The sequence below is a fragment of the Bos javanicus genome, chromosome 15, assembly GCF_032452875.1.
Source record: "Bos javanicus breed banteng chromosome 15, ARS-OSU_banteng_1.0, whole genome shotgun sequence".
NCBI lineage: Eukaryota > Metazoa > Chordata > Mammalia > Artiodactyla > Bovidae > Bos > Bos javanicus.
The window spans coordinates 34,278,637-34,293,221 of NC_083882.1; the positions used below are offsets into that span (position 1 = coordinate 34,278,637).

The window sequence follows — 14,585 nt, forward strand, 5'->3', positions numbered from 1 at the left end:
GCTGAGAACCTGCTGGCCAGTGACCTCACGGGTGCCAGGGGGCACTCTCCAGGTCCACTGGGCCTGGCCTCTCTGCCCTGTGAGTCAGGCCCTCCTGGCCCAGCAGCTCCTTTAGAACTCGGTCCTCAAAAGCAGAGCCGTGGGGATTGAACTTGCTCTTGCAAGGCTGATTGGAGTTCAGGGACTCACACTCACATGGCTCTTCCCAGGGGCTGCTGTGGATTTGGCCAGAGGGGTGGACACCCTCAGTGGTGATGGGTAACCAGCTGCCCAGAGAGCAGTAGATGGAGGCAGAGTCTTAGACAGAGGGACAAAAGTCCTTGCTCTGTGTATCCGACATGGCAGTACCTGCAAACCCATATTCTTATCCCCAATTTACACAAGCAGGTAACATACAGAGGAGCCACCCAGCGAGACAAGAGAGGGGCCCGGCTTCCCTGGTGCAGGCTCTCAGTTGTCCTGAATCTCCTTGTTCTAGACAGATTCAGAAGGGTTGGTTTGGTGAAACGCAGGCACACTGCGGGCAGTTGAGGCCAGTGGCTCCTAGAATGTGCCTTTCCACTGTTGAGAGGCATTCTCATGTATCCCTGCACAGCTTCATGCCCTGTGAGCTCAGAATCAGGACCCAGGAATTTCGGTGCCCTAAGATGCAGGTAGGGGTTCCCTGGTGGCTCAGTGGTAAAGAATCCACCTCCCGTGCAGAAGACGTGGGTTCAATCCCTGGGTCTGGAAAATCCCCTGGAGAAGGAAATGGAAACCCACTCCAGTATTCTTGCCTGGAAGATCCCATGGACAGAGGAGCCTGGTGGGCTACAGTCCATGGGGTCACAAAGAGTTGGCCATGACTTAGCAACCAGACCACAACAAGGTGCAGGTAAAGTCTGACACAGCCTCTTTGCCCCATCCTCTCTCCTCCAGGATGACTAGAGGCTAATTTTCAGTCCCCAGTTCTCTTGTGGTAATAACTCCCTTCTTGATGGAATCATTGGTTTTGAACATTTGGACTTGGGTTGGAGGAGAAGACAAGGCTGTAGTGGGAATATGTGACTCCCAGATGGGGCCATGGGGACAGCTTTTGTTGGAAGATGACTACGGAGAGCATCCTGCAGAGAGAAGAGGGTTGAGATCCTGCCCTGCCGTCTGCCCCCTGGCCAGTGAGCTAGGGTGTGGAGATGAGCAGATAGAGGCAGCACCCCCACAATGCCTGTCCTTCCCCTGCTGACATTCTTCCTCTTCAGAGTGAAGGTGAAGGGCTCTACGGAGTTCTGGCAGGATGGGGGTCACTGGCAGAGGGAGTGATGGCATGACCAGGCTTCATCTCTGCAGTCACACTCACCCCCCGGGCTCCACCAGACAGCAGGCCTCCTGGGACGGACTGCCTCCTCCTTCCCTTATGAGTCAGACCCCGTAGGACGAGGTGGATGGGATAAAGGTTGCTAACTGCACCCAGCTTCCACACCTCTGCATGCACAGCCCTACCTTGGAGGGCCCACCACAGTGAAGCAAAGGTTACAGTCCAGCAAGTCATGTGGCTTTTCTCATTTACCAGTGCGTATAAAAGTTATGTCTACCCTGTGCCTCATCCTGTCGAGTATACAATAGCATTCTGTTTAAAATAGCAGTGTATGTTTAATTAAATTATAATTAATAAAATGTTAATTAAAATGTAATGCTGTAGGCAAAATGACATCAATAGACTTGCTTGACATGGGACTGCCACACACCTTCAATTTGTTAAAAAAAAGCAATATCTTCAAAGTGCAATCAAATGAGATGTGTGTGTAGTTAAGATGTGGACCTGCAGGCAAAGCTTCCTTGCACCCAGCCATTCTCCTCCAGAACCACACCCTTGGCAAAGTTTCTAAAACTGAAAATACTCCAGTCTACCCAAGCTGAACCTGCCAGATCAGCCCCTCGAGGCAGAGGCCTAGACAGGTGTGTGTTTGTTTATCTCTGTCTGCCTGTCTGTCTGTCTTCAAGTGGGCCGTGTACGAGGGACTCCTGGCCTGTGAGATGGAAGATGGACCAAGCACAATCTTACTCATCCCTCCTCTTTCCCTAAGAAACTTCCCATTCCCGTGAAAATGAGCAGCCTTTCTAGCAGGGCTGGGAATGGAGGGCACCTTCATGGTGGAGTTGGGTCGGACCCGCTGTGTTGGTATTGACTTAGAGCCTCACAAAGTCAGGAAGGACCTTTAGCAATTACGTGCTCCACCTGTCCTCCCAAGGCAGAGCCCCAACCACTTCTTGGCCATTATCTCTTTGCGGATCAGCCAGTTGGGTGGAAGGAGGAATTTGCCCAGTTGGAAGGAAGTTTCTAGCGATCCCTTGGATCCCCGACCCCAGAGGTTCCACCCAGCCTTTCCTAGGGGCTGACATGCAGCAGACGGCTGTGTTAGTCTCCATGGGTACTTTGCTTCTGATCAGGGACCATTGGGGACTGGGTCTCGGATGCCTGCAGCGCATCCCTCCCCCCCACCCCACCCCCATCAGAGGAGCCTTGTGATGGGGTCGACTCCCTCCCAGTCAAGCTCTCGCTGGTGCTGCGCTGCCTGCCACCCCAGCCACGGGGGCTTCCAGCATGGACTGCTCCCCGGGCCTCCTTTCGGGAGCTGTCTTGAGAAAGGAGGACCCTCCCCCCGCCACGAGCAACAACACAGGGGGCCTTGAGCTGCCTTGGGATTCCTCCTCCCCGCCCGCCCTCCGCTGTCTGTGTAACTTCCCCCTGGAGCCAGGAGCACTCTGGCCGCTCCTGCCACCTCTCCCCCCACTAACTTTGTTTCTCTTTTACTTTGTTCTTTCAGAAAAGCCAGAGCTGGTATAATGTAAGTATCCCTTTTCTCTTCTTGTTGGGCGCGTGGGTGGGGATGGCTGTGCTTAGGGGATGGAGTCGTGGGGGCGCACTGTGGTCTCCCTGTGGGCTTGGAGCCTAGAACAGTGGGCTTTGCCCCTGACCAGACCCCTCCCTCAAAAACCAGACCACAGTTACCTTCTGTAGCGAGGCAGGACTGCTGGTGAGGGAGGGTGTGCAATTCCCGGAGACCACGCAGGGATGGACTGTCTCCCCGAACCCCCACCCGAACCCCCGGATCCTGGACACCCTCCAGCCCTGATGGAGGAGACCAGGCTGGGGAGGCCCCCCCAGAGCGCAGACAGAACTTGGGACGGGGACCACCATCCTGGGGCCTGATCTTAAGGCCAAGTTTTCCTCCTTTTACCAAGACATTTGGAGGAAAAAACAAGCAGCCAGAAACCTTTTCATTTAGCAGAGGCTGGCTTATGTAACAGAATGTGACTTCTGCCCCAGGGTCTCCTCAGTCAACCCTGGCATGCTCCACCCAGAACACATCCCCCGTCCCTGGGGGCGCTCCAGCCGGGAGCTCCTACTGGGAGGCCAATTATGGAGCAAGCAGCCCCTGCAGAGGCCACATCCTCTGGGTCTCTAACTCTCCCCTGAAGAGCCACAGACTGAAGTCTCAGCCTCCTGCCCCGTCCTACTCCACCCTCCTGCCCTGTGGATGGACGGGCAGTTCACAGCCACCAACTGGTCTCCAGCCACTGTCTTCCATCCCGGAGCCTGCTCTTCCCCGAGCTTCCCTGGTCCTGTGGATGCATCTTCCCTGCTCCCCTGATACCAGGGCCGGTTGCATGGTGGACCTGGGGACAGTGTGGGAGCGGGCGGCTGAGAGACAGACTTGGAGGATGCTTTGGTGCAGGGGAGGAAGGGAGAGGCTTGGGTTTCATGTAGACGCTCCTGTCAGAGTCACTGTGTGTGGGGGTGTGGAGGCGGGGGAGTGTTTTCCCACACGGTTCAGCAGTTCCCCCAGAATCAAGCAGCCAGCAGTCAGCCCTATAGCTTCCGACCCACTGCTGCTCAGGGGACTGGCCCTGAGATAGGACTGTTGGATCCCCGCCTTGACATCACAATGGCACAGACGAGGAGGTTGGCGGGCTGCGCGGGTGGGAGGGGAGTTGAGGGCTGAGATGGCCCGCCTGGAGGAGAAGCCTGCCTGGGGCTGCAGCCCCTCAGCCCCCTGGGCCAACTGTGGTCTTCGCCTGGGCTCAAAGCCACCCCGTGGCTTAGGGCTGACATCCCAGGGGAGAGAGGAGCTTGCTGTCTGTGGGAGGAGGTGAGGCTGGAGAATGCTTTCCTGGGAGTGGTGGGACCTCCAGCATCCTTTCCCTCACAGAATCTTCCACCACCCGGGGTGGGGGTGAGGGGCTATTGTAAAATTAGTGCCTCACAGAGGACCAGGAAACACGTGGCTGCAGACCCACGAGTCTGTTAAAACGACCGGATTTGGACACACAGGGCCTCGTCCCTGTTGCGCTCCCTCTCCCCTGCTCCTCTCTTTTCTTTCCAGCAGGCTTTTCCGTTCTTTCTCATGTTGCCTTCCCTGGAGTCCTTCCCTCCCCTTTCCTGGCTGACTCCCCCATTTTTGTCTCTCCACCTCCGCTTGCCACTCCTTTCTGGCTTGATTATCCCAACTGGCTGTCTCTTTCTCTCTGATTCTAATGGATTTTCCTCCCTCCCACCCTTTTACCTCTAATCTCTCCCTCAGCCCTGCTCAGAAGACCTGGTGTCTGAGCCCTCAGCAGAGTGACAGGCTAGAAATAGGTGCTGCCGCTGGGCTGGATGATGGAGGTGGGCCAGCTGCCCTGTGGGGTCAGGGGGTTCTGCTGGCAGATGAGTGAGAGATGGCAGAGCTGGGCAGACAGATTCTTCACCACTGAGCCACCTGGAAAGCCCACTCAGATGTACCAGCGTGCTTATCCACGGGCACGGCCTGAGCGTGGCTGTGCTTCCAGGCCGAATGGTCTGGCTCGATCAGGAAGCCAGGTCCTGCGGCTTCCCCTACTGGAGCCCGAGCTCAGCCTCCTGAGCCCATGCACACGGGCATGCCAGGCCCTGTCCCCCGCAGAGCACTGTGCTGTGTCAGTGCCTGCGTGCCGAGGCTCCACCAGGAAGCTTCCCTTCAACACCCTCTCCCCAGCACTGCCCGCCAGTGCTCCATTCCTGGTTTCTTGGGAGGTGCTTGCTGGGCCTCTGTTGCTCTGACCCGGTTCTCTTTTTGCTGCATCTGCTTGGTCCTCCTGTGCCACCTCTGTGTTGCCCCGAGGCGGCTAGACTTGGACCTTCAGGAAGGAGGTGGGTGTCTCCTCCTCAGCTCTGTCCTCAGCCCTCCCTGACACCGGTGGTGACTCTCCGGCTGCTCTGCTGCCCGAGGCGCCATCATTGGCTCTGGAAGTCCTTTGGATGAGCAAAGGCCTTGTCGTCCTCGGCCCTGGGGACAGTTAGAAGTGCCTGGCCGGATCCAGGACAGGGAGGGTCAGCGCAGACTTGCTGACTGCTGCAAGAATGTCTCCAGCCCGTTGGCATGGCCTGGGTCTGATAAGAGAGGAAGCCAACCCAATGCATCCCTGCCCTCTGCCCCAGCCTCCCCCTCTACCTGCCTCTCTCCTGCATTTTCTTCTTCTGTTTATCTGGGGAGGAACTGTCACCATGGTGACAAACCACCTTGGCAGTTATAAAGAGTGGGTCCCATGGAAGGAGGTGTTTGGACCCCAGGGAGACATGGAAATGCTGAGACAAGAGCCTCTGGTCTCCAGCAAGGGCTCTTCAGATCAAGAGTGGGGTTTGAGGGACTTCCCTGGCTGTCCAGTGATTAGGGCTCTGCACTTCCCAATGCAGAGCATATGGGTTCGATAGCTGGTCAGGGAACTAAGATCCCACATGCTGTGCAGCATGGCCCAAAAGAATGGGGCTTGAAGAGGGGGCTGTCGGCAGCTGCCCTGAGACCCTCCCAGGGCTGATCACATCTACTGCCCCTGAGTCCCCCTCGTCTGCTCCCCACCCCGCCAGACCCACCGTTGACCACCACAGTTTTATTAGTCAAGGCGCCTAGTTTGGGGGATAAGTTCACGGAGGGATAAGCTGAAACAGGGAGCCAAGGGGCAGGAGGGGGAATAATCTGCCCCCAAAGATGGCCCTGCTGGATGCAGCAGACTCAAATCTGGGAGGAAGCCAAGTCACAGAAGTCTCTTCTGGTGCTCCAGGTAGACAGAGGTGCCTTGCCTCTTTCCTGGGATCAGTTGTCTCCAGGCAACCCAGGGAAGGAGCCCAGACCCTGGTGGCTGCCCTGAGGCTTTAGGGCCCAAGTTGCCTGCTGGTCCAGGTGGGGGCGATGCTGGCTGTCCGGGGGGAAGAGGGATGGTGCCAGTCCTGCGGAGTGACCGGGCATGTCTGACAGACATGACTGAGCAAGAGGACAGAGCTTTGTAGGAATGAAACTCAGATTAGGTCGTCGGTGAGAAAAGTGAGAGTGAGTGCTGAAGGCATCCCCAGCGACGCCTTGGCAACCTGGTTTTTTTTTCTGGGGAAGATGGACTCCGCTTCCTCCACATGCTGACCCCTGCATCCCCAGTAGCCGTCTTGACTCTGCAGAGTGACCTGTCTCCAACTGAGACTCTCCCAGTCCTGCTCCTTCATGTCTCTCTGTCACACCTGCGCCCTCCCCGTCTCCTTCCTTTGCTCAGTCACCTCCCCCATCTCCCCTTAGTCCACATCCGGCTCCTCCCTACCTGGATTTGGTTGAAAGTCCAGCGTTTCTTCTGAGGGTCTTAATTGGCTTTCTTCCTAGGCGAGGCCAACATTCTACCAAAATCCATCTGTTTTTCTCCTGGGCTGCTCCACCCTCTCCCTCCTGCTGCTCTACCCAGGGAGCAGGTACCACTTGGTCCCAGCTCCCAGTGTTTGCCGTGGAGTTAATATTTAGCCCAGGTCAGTTCCCTCTTCTCAGGCTGGAAGCTGGCAGTGCCCTGCCCGGCGGCAGTTTTGAGGGGGTGTAGGAGACAAAGGGTCCCAGGGCTTATCTTTCTGGGTGTGTCCTGTCCCTGAGTCACCCCGCTGGAGCCCAGTCATCCCCTCATCTGGCTCCAGAGATACTCAAGCGTTTCCAGGATTCAGCCCTCATGGGTCCTGCTTACTGCCTAGATCATTGGATCTGGGGGTGCCCAGGAGAGGGGCATTCCCGTCACCCTGTAAAATGGAATTGCTGGGTTCTCCTGTCTTACTGCTGATGATACTGTGGAGAGAAGCTAGGATATGTGGCTTGGAGAGTGTTGGCATGGACTAGGCGCTGGGGTGCCATGCCTAATAGGAGTGAGGACGTGTATGGATGTGTGCACACGAGATGCCATGTCAACAGGAACAGTGTCAGAGGTGTATAAGGAATGCGTTCATTTGGTAAATAGGTTTTGAGCAGCTGATACTTGAAATTCACCATGCTGAGTGCTGGAGGAGATCGTTTGAGGCGTAGCGTGTTCCTGGAGACAGTGGTAGTCTGATGGAACAATCGCCCTGTGTGATATGATGGGTGGAGGTGGTGGCTGCATCCGGGGTGTGCACAGAGAGAGACAGGAACACAAGTCCTGGAAAGGACTCAGAATCTCCCTCTGCTTCCTCCAGCACCATATAACTGGGAGACGCCAGGTTCCTCTGAATCAGAAGTTCGGGATCTAGAAGCAAGAATCTGTATCTTGCATACATTTGTTAGATCATTTTTAAGTACAGTCACATCTGAGTCAAACAGGATGAAGGCAACGTTCTCCATCGTGTGCAGCCTGGAGAGCCTCCTGGGCTGGACGTAGCTGGGGAGGGCGAGGAAGGTGCCCTGTTTGTCTCAAAGTTCTGACGTTGCCTGGGAATCCAACCTTCCCGGCCCCAGTGCTGTCAGACCTCTGCCCCCAGCTTCTTTTTCTGGAGGCCTCCTTGTTTCCATCTGCCTGGCTCCCGTCCTCACCAGAGATCTCAGCTTCCCTGCTCCTTTTGACCCGGCCCAGTCTCTCTGCTCAGAGAACGGTTCCTTGGCCGCCAAGGTCTGAGCGGCTGTCTGGGAATCCTCATCCTGGCCTTGATCCCCATCCTGCTAGTACTGGAGACAGGACAGCGTCCCCGGGAAGGAAGGAGATGCCTCAGACGGACCTGGAAACTGCTGACCTCAACTTCTCCCCACCTGCACCTCTGAAATGGGATGAGTTCAACTTCCAGGCTCCTGCTGCTGCTCTGGGGAGGTCGGTGGATGGATGGATCAGTGAGGGGCCAGTGTGTCTCCAAGAAGTCCCTGGCTGTTTTGCATCTTCAATTTTAGATTTTAGCATAACAGGAGTGCCCCTGGCACCTCCTCCCCGCCCTTCCCCCACTCGGAGCCTTGGCCAGCTACTTTCCATTGCAGGAAACATCTGCTGGGGAGGCCAGGCTCGGCCGGGGGTTACTGCAGGACATTGGCCGGTACCATCACCCAGGTCCTGTAACTTGAGGCATGTGTAGGGCTCTGGCCCTGCCCGCTCACCCGCCCAGCCACCCCGCCCCCCTCCTGCCACGGATGACTCTAACAAAGAAGTTGTTTGCTGGTCAGCCGAGGAGAGCTCGGCCTGGGAGGAAAAGGGGGGTGTGTACGGGTGGGGGTGGGAGCAGGCCCTGGTGCCTTGGCCAGCCGTGGCTGTGCTGCCTGGGTGAGGACCATGAGTCATAGCCACCAGCGCCCGCCCAGAGGAGCGATTGCACGTTGAACGGGCTGCCTTGTGGGACCGGCCAGACGGCACTGGGGAGTTGGGTGTCCGTCCTCCTGGGAGTTTGAGACCCACCACAAGCCACTGGGCTGTGAGTGAGCCGCAGCAGGGCGGACCTGTGGCGGCCCTGTGCACCTGCCCCGTCGTCTGCATCCTGGCCACTGCCGGCTGCTCAGAGCAGCTGTCCACACCAACCTGGAGAAGGGCTTCATCACGTCCCCTCTGGGTCACCCTTAGCCCAGAGACCTGCACTGGGAGCCAAGTGGGATGAAACAGCCCGGCCACAGGAGGCTGGCCAGCCAGCCTGTCCTGAGAACCATGCTGACCACACCCGCCCAGTTGTGAAGCTTGGCGCTGGGAACCAAGCTCAAGGGAAGCCAAGGAGGTATCAAGAGTCGCACAGACCCTCTGCCGAGGAGCCCGAAGCCACCCATTCACGTCCAGCCCGGGCGAGACTGACTGTTTGCATCCTGGGAGCACGGTGAGAGATCTGAGCTCGAGGATCAGCGTTTCGTGGGGAGGTAGCCTGTGGGAGCGATGGAGTCTCTGACGGAATCGGGGGTCCTCTGGAGCCTCCTGCTGGAGCAGGACAGCCAGCCTTTGCAGCAGCACCTGAAGAAGCTGACGGAGGGACCTGCCGGTGCGGAATTCTGCTGCCGGCCCGGGTCTGAGGAGATCCCCGCCGTGAGTGCATGTCCTCGCTTCTCTGTGCTCTAGGGGCCCCGGGTTTGACAATCCTTGAACCAAAATTCTTTGGCCATTTAAAATGAAAATGCATGAGCCTTGCTTCTCTTTCCATGGGAGGAGATGGCTTTAAGAGCGCGAGGACGCCAGGGAGAATGGGTCATCGCCTCCCACGTCAGTAAGGTAGCTGGTGGCAGCCGACTAATATCTCTGTACTTTAGACCCTGGGAGGCTAGCTGGCCTGCCTTCCATGCTGGCAGCCTGTTCAGATCAGGCCACTGATTTGCAGGCCTGGGTTAAGGGGTTCCTACACCCCAGGAAGCCCTCGTAGCACTGGCAGACCTCCAAGACCAGGGCTGGATGGGCCCTCCCCTCCTGACAGCCAGGACTGTGTTTGAGGAGAGGAGGGGAGAGGAGGTCTCCCTCAATTTGCCTCTGGTTTGGAGGTTAGGGCCCGACTCCCTGCACCTGCATCTCTGCTGATATCTGAGTCCTCACTGGATGTGAGAGGAGCAGGGGGTGACAAAGCTCCCTGGAGAGAGCATTAGCAACGGGAGGACTTCCAGGCTGGGGGTACTCGCGTGTCTGACGTCCAGTTTCAACTGAGGGGGGATTTGGGGCCATCTGGTAGGCTGGTCCTCAGGCTGATATTGGAACTTTGTAAAATATAAAGACTGACTCGACTAATAGTTTTTGTTTTTTTAATTGTGGGAGTTCCCTGGCAGTCCAGTGGTTAGACACGGGTCTTTCATTGCCAGGGATCCGGGTTCATTCCCTGGTCAGGAAACTAAGATCCTGCAAGCTGCACAGTGTAGCAAAAAAAAAAAAAAAACCCACAAATAAATTGTGTTAAAATACATGTAACATAAAGTTTACCATCTTAGGTATTTCTAAATGTATGTTGCAGTAGTGTTAAGTAGGTTCACGTTATTGTACATAAAATTTCTGGAACTTGCAAAACTGAAACCATACCCCCCCAAAAAAAGATCCACTTGCAGGCATGGAAAGCTAGCGGGGACCCCCACATAAGTTAGTATCTCATCACCAAGAGGTTGTGCTCGGCTGGGGCATCCCGGTGGTTCCCTTCTTGGCTCAGGAACCCCAAGGCCGTGCAGAGTGACAGCTCAGACCAGGAGCTGTGGACCACACTGTGCTAGTACCATGGTTACACTCTCATTTGTAACCATGTGCCTCGGGCAAATTGCTTAAACTCTGTGCCTCAGTTTCCTCGAGTCTAAAATGGGATAATAAAGATGACCCTGTAGTCAGGTGAAAGGATGTGAAAGGCTTTTGACAGTGCTTGGAGCGTGGTTATTTCTCACTCCATGTTAGCTCTACGAGGTCAGTCAGGAACTTATAGACAGTCAGGTGGTCAGGCAAGGGTTTTCAACGTGTGGACTCTTGTTCTGTGAGGCCAGGGAGCCTCACATTGAGGTTGGATATCTGTGTCCTTTTGAAACTAACAAACTAACATGTAGGTCAGAGGAGTGTTGTCTTCTGAGGTCTTTTCTAGCTATCGAAGTCATGGGGTGGGCTGGCTTCCAGATTTTTCCTCCCAGTGAGTGATCCTGATTCTTGAAGTTTGGGATTCTACAGCATGTTATTGCTTTGGGGAAGGTAACAGAGGATCCCCTTGGAAATACAACTCATTTTATAAATGAGCCAAAACAAGTTTAAATTTCAAATTAACTCTGGGCAAAGTAGTTGAAAGTGCTGTCTTCTCTCTTACATGGAAAACCTTCCCAAACTGAAGTCGTGCTGTTTTCTCTCCTCCAGCTTCCTAAAATCCTCTTCTCTCTGGCACAGGTAGTCAACTGAGCTGAGGGAGTCAGAACCTGCTGCCAGGGTGGCCAGGCTGCAGCAGTCCCTGTCTTGCAGGCTGTTGGTTCTGCAAAAAAGCCAAAAAGCTAACAGTGTGAAGCTCACTCCATTGTTGCCACAGCTAGTGGATTCTCAGGAAAGTGGGCGAAAAAGCGTAAATGGCCAAGACCCGTCAGTCAGCAACACCAGGACAGTCTGCCTACCTGGGTGTGCTCCTGACGTAAGTCGGTCAGCAGGTCACCCGAGTGGAGTTCAGATGGTCTGTATCATGATACCTGGCCCTTCCCGGGTTGTGCACTTGTCCTTGGGTCCTTTCATCTACGGGCACACGATTGTAAGCTTAGAAAGAGCAGAATTCCTGTCTGATCAACTGGTTTATGGGATTTCCCGGAATGATTCGCTATCATCAGGAGTTTGCATTGAGGCACCAAAAAGGTGGGTGGATGCAGGGACGTCTGGCAGCTCAGGTGGTGGCAGGAGGTGAGCTGGGAACCAGGGATCCAGAGATTTGCCCCTGACTGGCCAGGGGACCTTGGGCAGGGACCGCTCTCTGAGCTTGGTTTCCTTGGTGGTAATGTAAAAGAGTTGGATTGGATAGTCTTGTACGCGGTGGTGAGCGAATGAAGTTTGAGTACCTCAAGTTGCCAGTTAGGCTTTTAATTCTCTACTTGTATGCTTTTTTCAGTCCTAGTTTTATGGGTTTTTAAAAACCCAGGGCAGTTCTGCCCCTCCCCGCACCAGTTTTATTGTGATATAATTGACATAACATTGTACTGGTCTTACGTTTTAGGATTTTTTTTTTTCCTGTCGTAAATTTCAGACCCAGCCAAGTGCTTACTATATTATTCACGATGGCAGCTTCTGAGAGCTGTACTAGGCACCGTCGTATATCCTGGGTCCTGCTGTGGGGGTAGGGGGTCCCCTTGGGCCCCTACTTCACTGTCAGTTGGTGCTTCCTGCTGGCAGAAGGCAGGACAGCAGAAGCCCAGTGTGGTCCCCTCTTCCTTTCTCCACTTGGGATGTGGTTATGTGAGCCCTGCTTAGTAGGGTTGACGTTTTCTCACTGATAGACGCTGGGTAACACTGGGTACGAAGCCCTTGGCAGCTTCAAATTCTCTCCACCATGTTTTTCCACGCTGAGCCCCCTTTGCCTAGCCTGGCCTCCTGGGGTCTCTGCCTTAACTGGAACCTCAACTTTGCCTTTAAATATGCAAGCAGGCTCTCCTCCTGCACCTTCCTCCCCCACCCATGAACCTAGCAGCATCCGCTAACCTTGGCCATTGTCACTCAGGTGTTAAGCCCCACATACAAGCAGAGAAATGAAGACTTCAGAAAGCTCTTTAAGCAACTTCCAGACACGGAGCGCCTCATTGTTGGTGAGCGGGGTGACCTGGGTGTGGGGGCAGGAAGGAAGGCTGCTTCTCTGACTAGAGGGTCCCCAAGTGAGAGTGTCTGTCTGGGAACTGGGAGAGGAGACATCCAGAGTGCTGACCCAATGATGGGGGCTCAGGGCTGAGCCCCGTGTGTGATGGTCTCCAGAGAGCCCCGCCTGGGAGGAGTCGTTGCTACTCTTGTGTCTGCAGATGGCCCAGCGGGGGGACTGGGGAAATCATGGAGGGGGAGTGGCGTTAGCTGAATTATGTTGGCCTTTCTGCCTCTAATGTTCTTGCTTCCTCTGCTGTCTCATCCTTGCCTCGGCCTCCAGGCAGTAGCCTGTTTCACACCCTTCATGTTCCCAATCAGAAGCTGCTAGGGACTCCCTGGGCCGCTAGGCTGGTATCTCTCACACCTAGTCTGTGGTGGGCAGTTGGGCTCCCTGGGGCTGCGGGCGGGGGGGCGGGGGGAGGCGGTGTCGTGCTTAATTGTAGCGGTTTACTGAGAAGCCTCCCTGTCCCTGAGCTCCATCTCCCATATTCTGCTACAGATTACTCCTGTGCACTCCAAAGAGACATTCTTCTTCAGGGCCGACTCTACCTCTCCGAAAACTGGATCTGCTTCTACAGCAACATCTTCCGCTGGGAAACTCTGGTAAAGACTGGGGCTTCCCTGGTTGTCCAGTGGTTAAAACTCCCAAGCTTCCATTGCTGGGGTGCATGGGTTCAATCCCTGGTCAGGGAACTAAGCTCCTACTAGCTGCACGGCCAAAAACTAAATTAAGAAAAAAAAAAAAAACCTGAGACTTGCTCCCCGAGGCTGTCCCCTGGGCTGTGGCTGAGGAAGTGGCCTCCACTTTTGTTCTTTGGTTGACTTCATGCTCTACCCAAGCCTTTTTATAATTCACAAAAGCATGAGTCTTGAAGGATAGGTCTCTCTACCATGCCTTTCCCTCTTCCCTCCTTCTTGGATATGGAGGAGAGTGTGGAGACCATTTGATTTGGGGGAAATGCAGGTAAATATTTAGGCTTCCCTGGTGGCTCAGTGGTAAAGAATACGCCTGCAGTGCAAGAGTTGCAGGTTTGATCCCTGGATAGGAAAGATTCCCAAGAGAAGGAAATGACAACCCACTCCAGTATTCTTGCCTGGGAAATCCCATGGATGGAGGAGCCTGGCAGGCTATACAGTCCATGGGGTCCCAATAGCTGGGCATGACTAAGTGACTAAACCACCACCACAGAAGCAGAGTCGTAAGAGTCAGAGGAAACTTGACCTTGCAACTCAGCAGAACTGGCTTGTACTTTCTGGGTTCTGCAACCAATTAGCCATGCAATTTGAAGCTAGTCCTTTATTCTTCATTTGCCTATTTCCTAGTCTTACAAAATAAAGTGAGAAATGATAGATAAGTGACTGTAAGGTCTCATCTGGTGCCAGGGTTCTGTGTTTCTGTAAGTGGCAGATTCTGATGGGATCCATGCATGTTTATCAGGCTGTGTAGAAATGAGAAAGCAAGCTCCTTGGACCAAGAATCAAGAGACCCTTGAGCTCCCAATGAGGGTTGCTCTACAGCCTCTGAAATAAGGGACTCAACCAAGTGATCTCTGAGGAGGTTCCTTCGCGGTTGAGAAGCATATAGCCTGTGATCTGACTTCCTCTGTGTGAACTGGTGCCTGGAGAACACTCTTCACCTGACTATTAATGCTGCCTCTTGCTTGTTTTCCTTTCTCTGTTTCTGTGTGGATGCCAGCTAACTGTGCGTTTGAAAGACATCTGCTCCATGACTAAAGAAAAGACAGCTCGCCTCATCCCCAATGCCATCCAAGTTTGCACTGACTCAGAAAAGGTAAGTAGAGTCTGATCTTGGACTTACTACTCCCCCAAACCCCAGTCCCTCTACTCCTGAATTCCTGCCCTTCAGTCGCATTAATGGGGAGACCAGTAGGGTTGGGGTGAGAGGTGGTAGAGTGAAGTGGATTGTGGGAACCACCTCTGTGGTGGGCAGGTGCTTAGAGTCTAGCAGACATGAGAGTGGGGTGCTGGGACATTGAACTTAGAGCCAGAACACCTGAAATAGAGTCCCGTGGCTACATTATGTAACCTGAGCCTCAGTTTTCTTATGTGTGAAATGGAGCCAG

The 14,585-nt window shown here is 54.6% G+C and overlaps 1 protein-coding gene across 7 annotated transcripts in view; it reads left to right on the forward strand.

The window, feature by feature from the left end:
- The window catches only part of GRAMD1B (GRAM domain containing 1B), a 187,999-nt gene that overhangs the window by 142,966 nt on the left and 30,448 nt on the right, over positions 1–14,585 (forward strand). For all 7 annotated transcript variants that reach the window (XM_061440645.1, XM_061440638.1, XM_061440639.1 and 4 more), the window contains 4 exons: positions 2,805–2,825; positions 12,368–12,452; positions 13,001–13,104; positions 14,198–14,293. In XM_061440645.1, the coding sequence (XP_061296629.1) occupies positions 2,805–2,825; positions 12,368–12,452; positions 13,001–13,104; positions 14,198–14,293 (306 nt within the window). The remainder of the gene's footprint in view (positions 1–2,804; positions 2,826–12,367; positions 12,453–13,000; positions 13,105–14,197; positions 14,294–14,585) is intronic.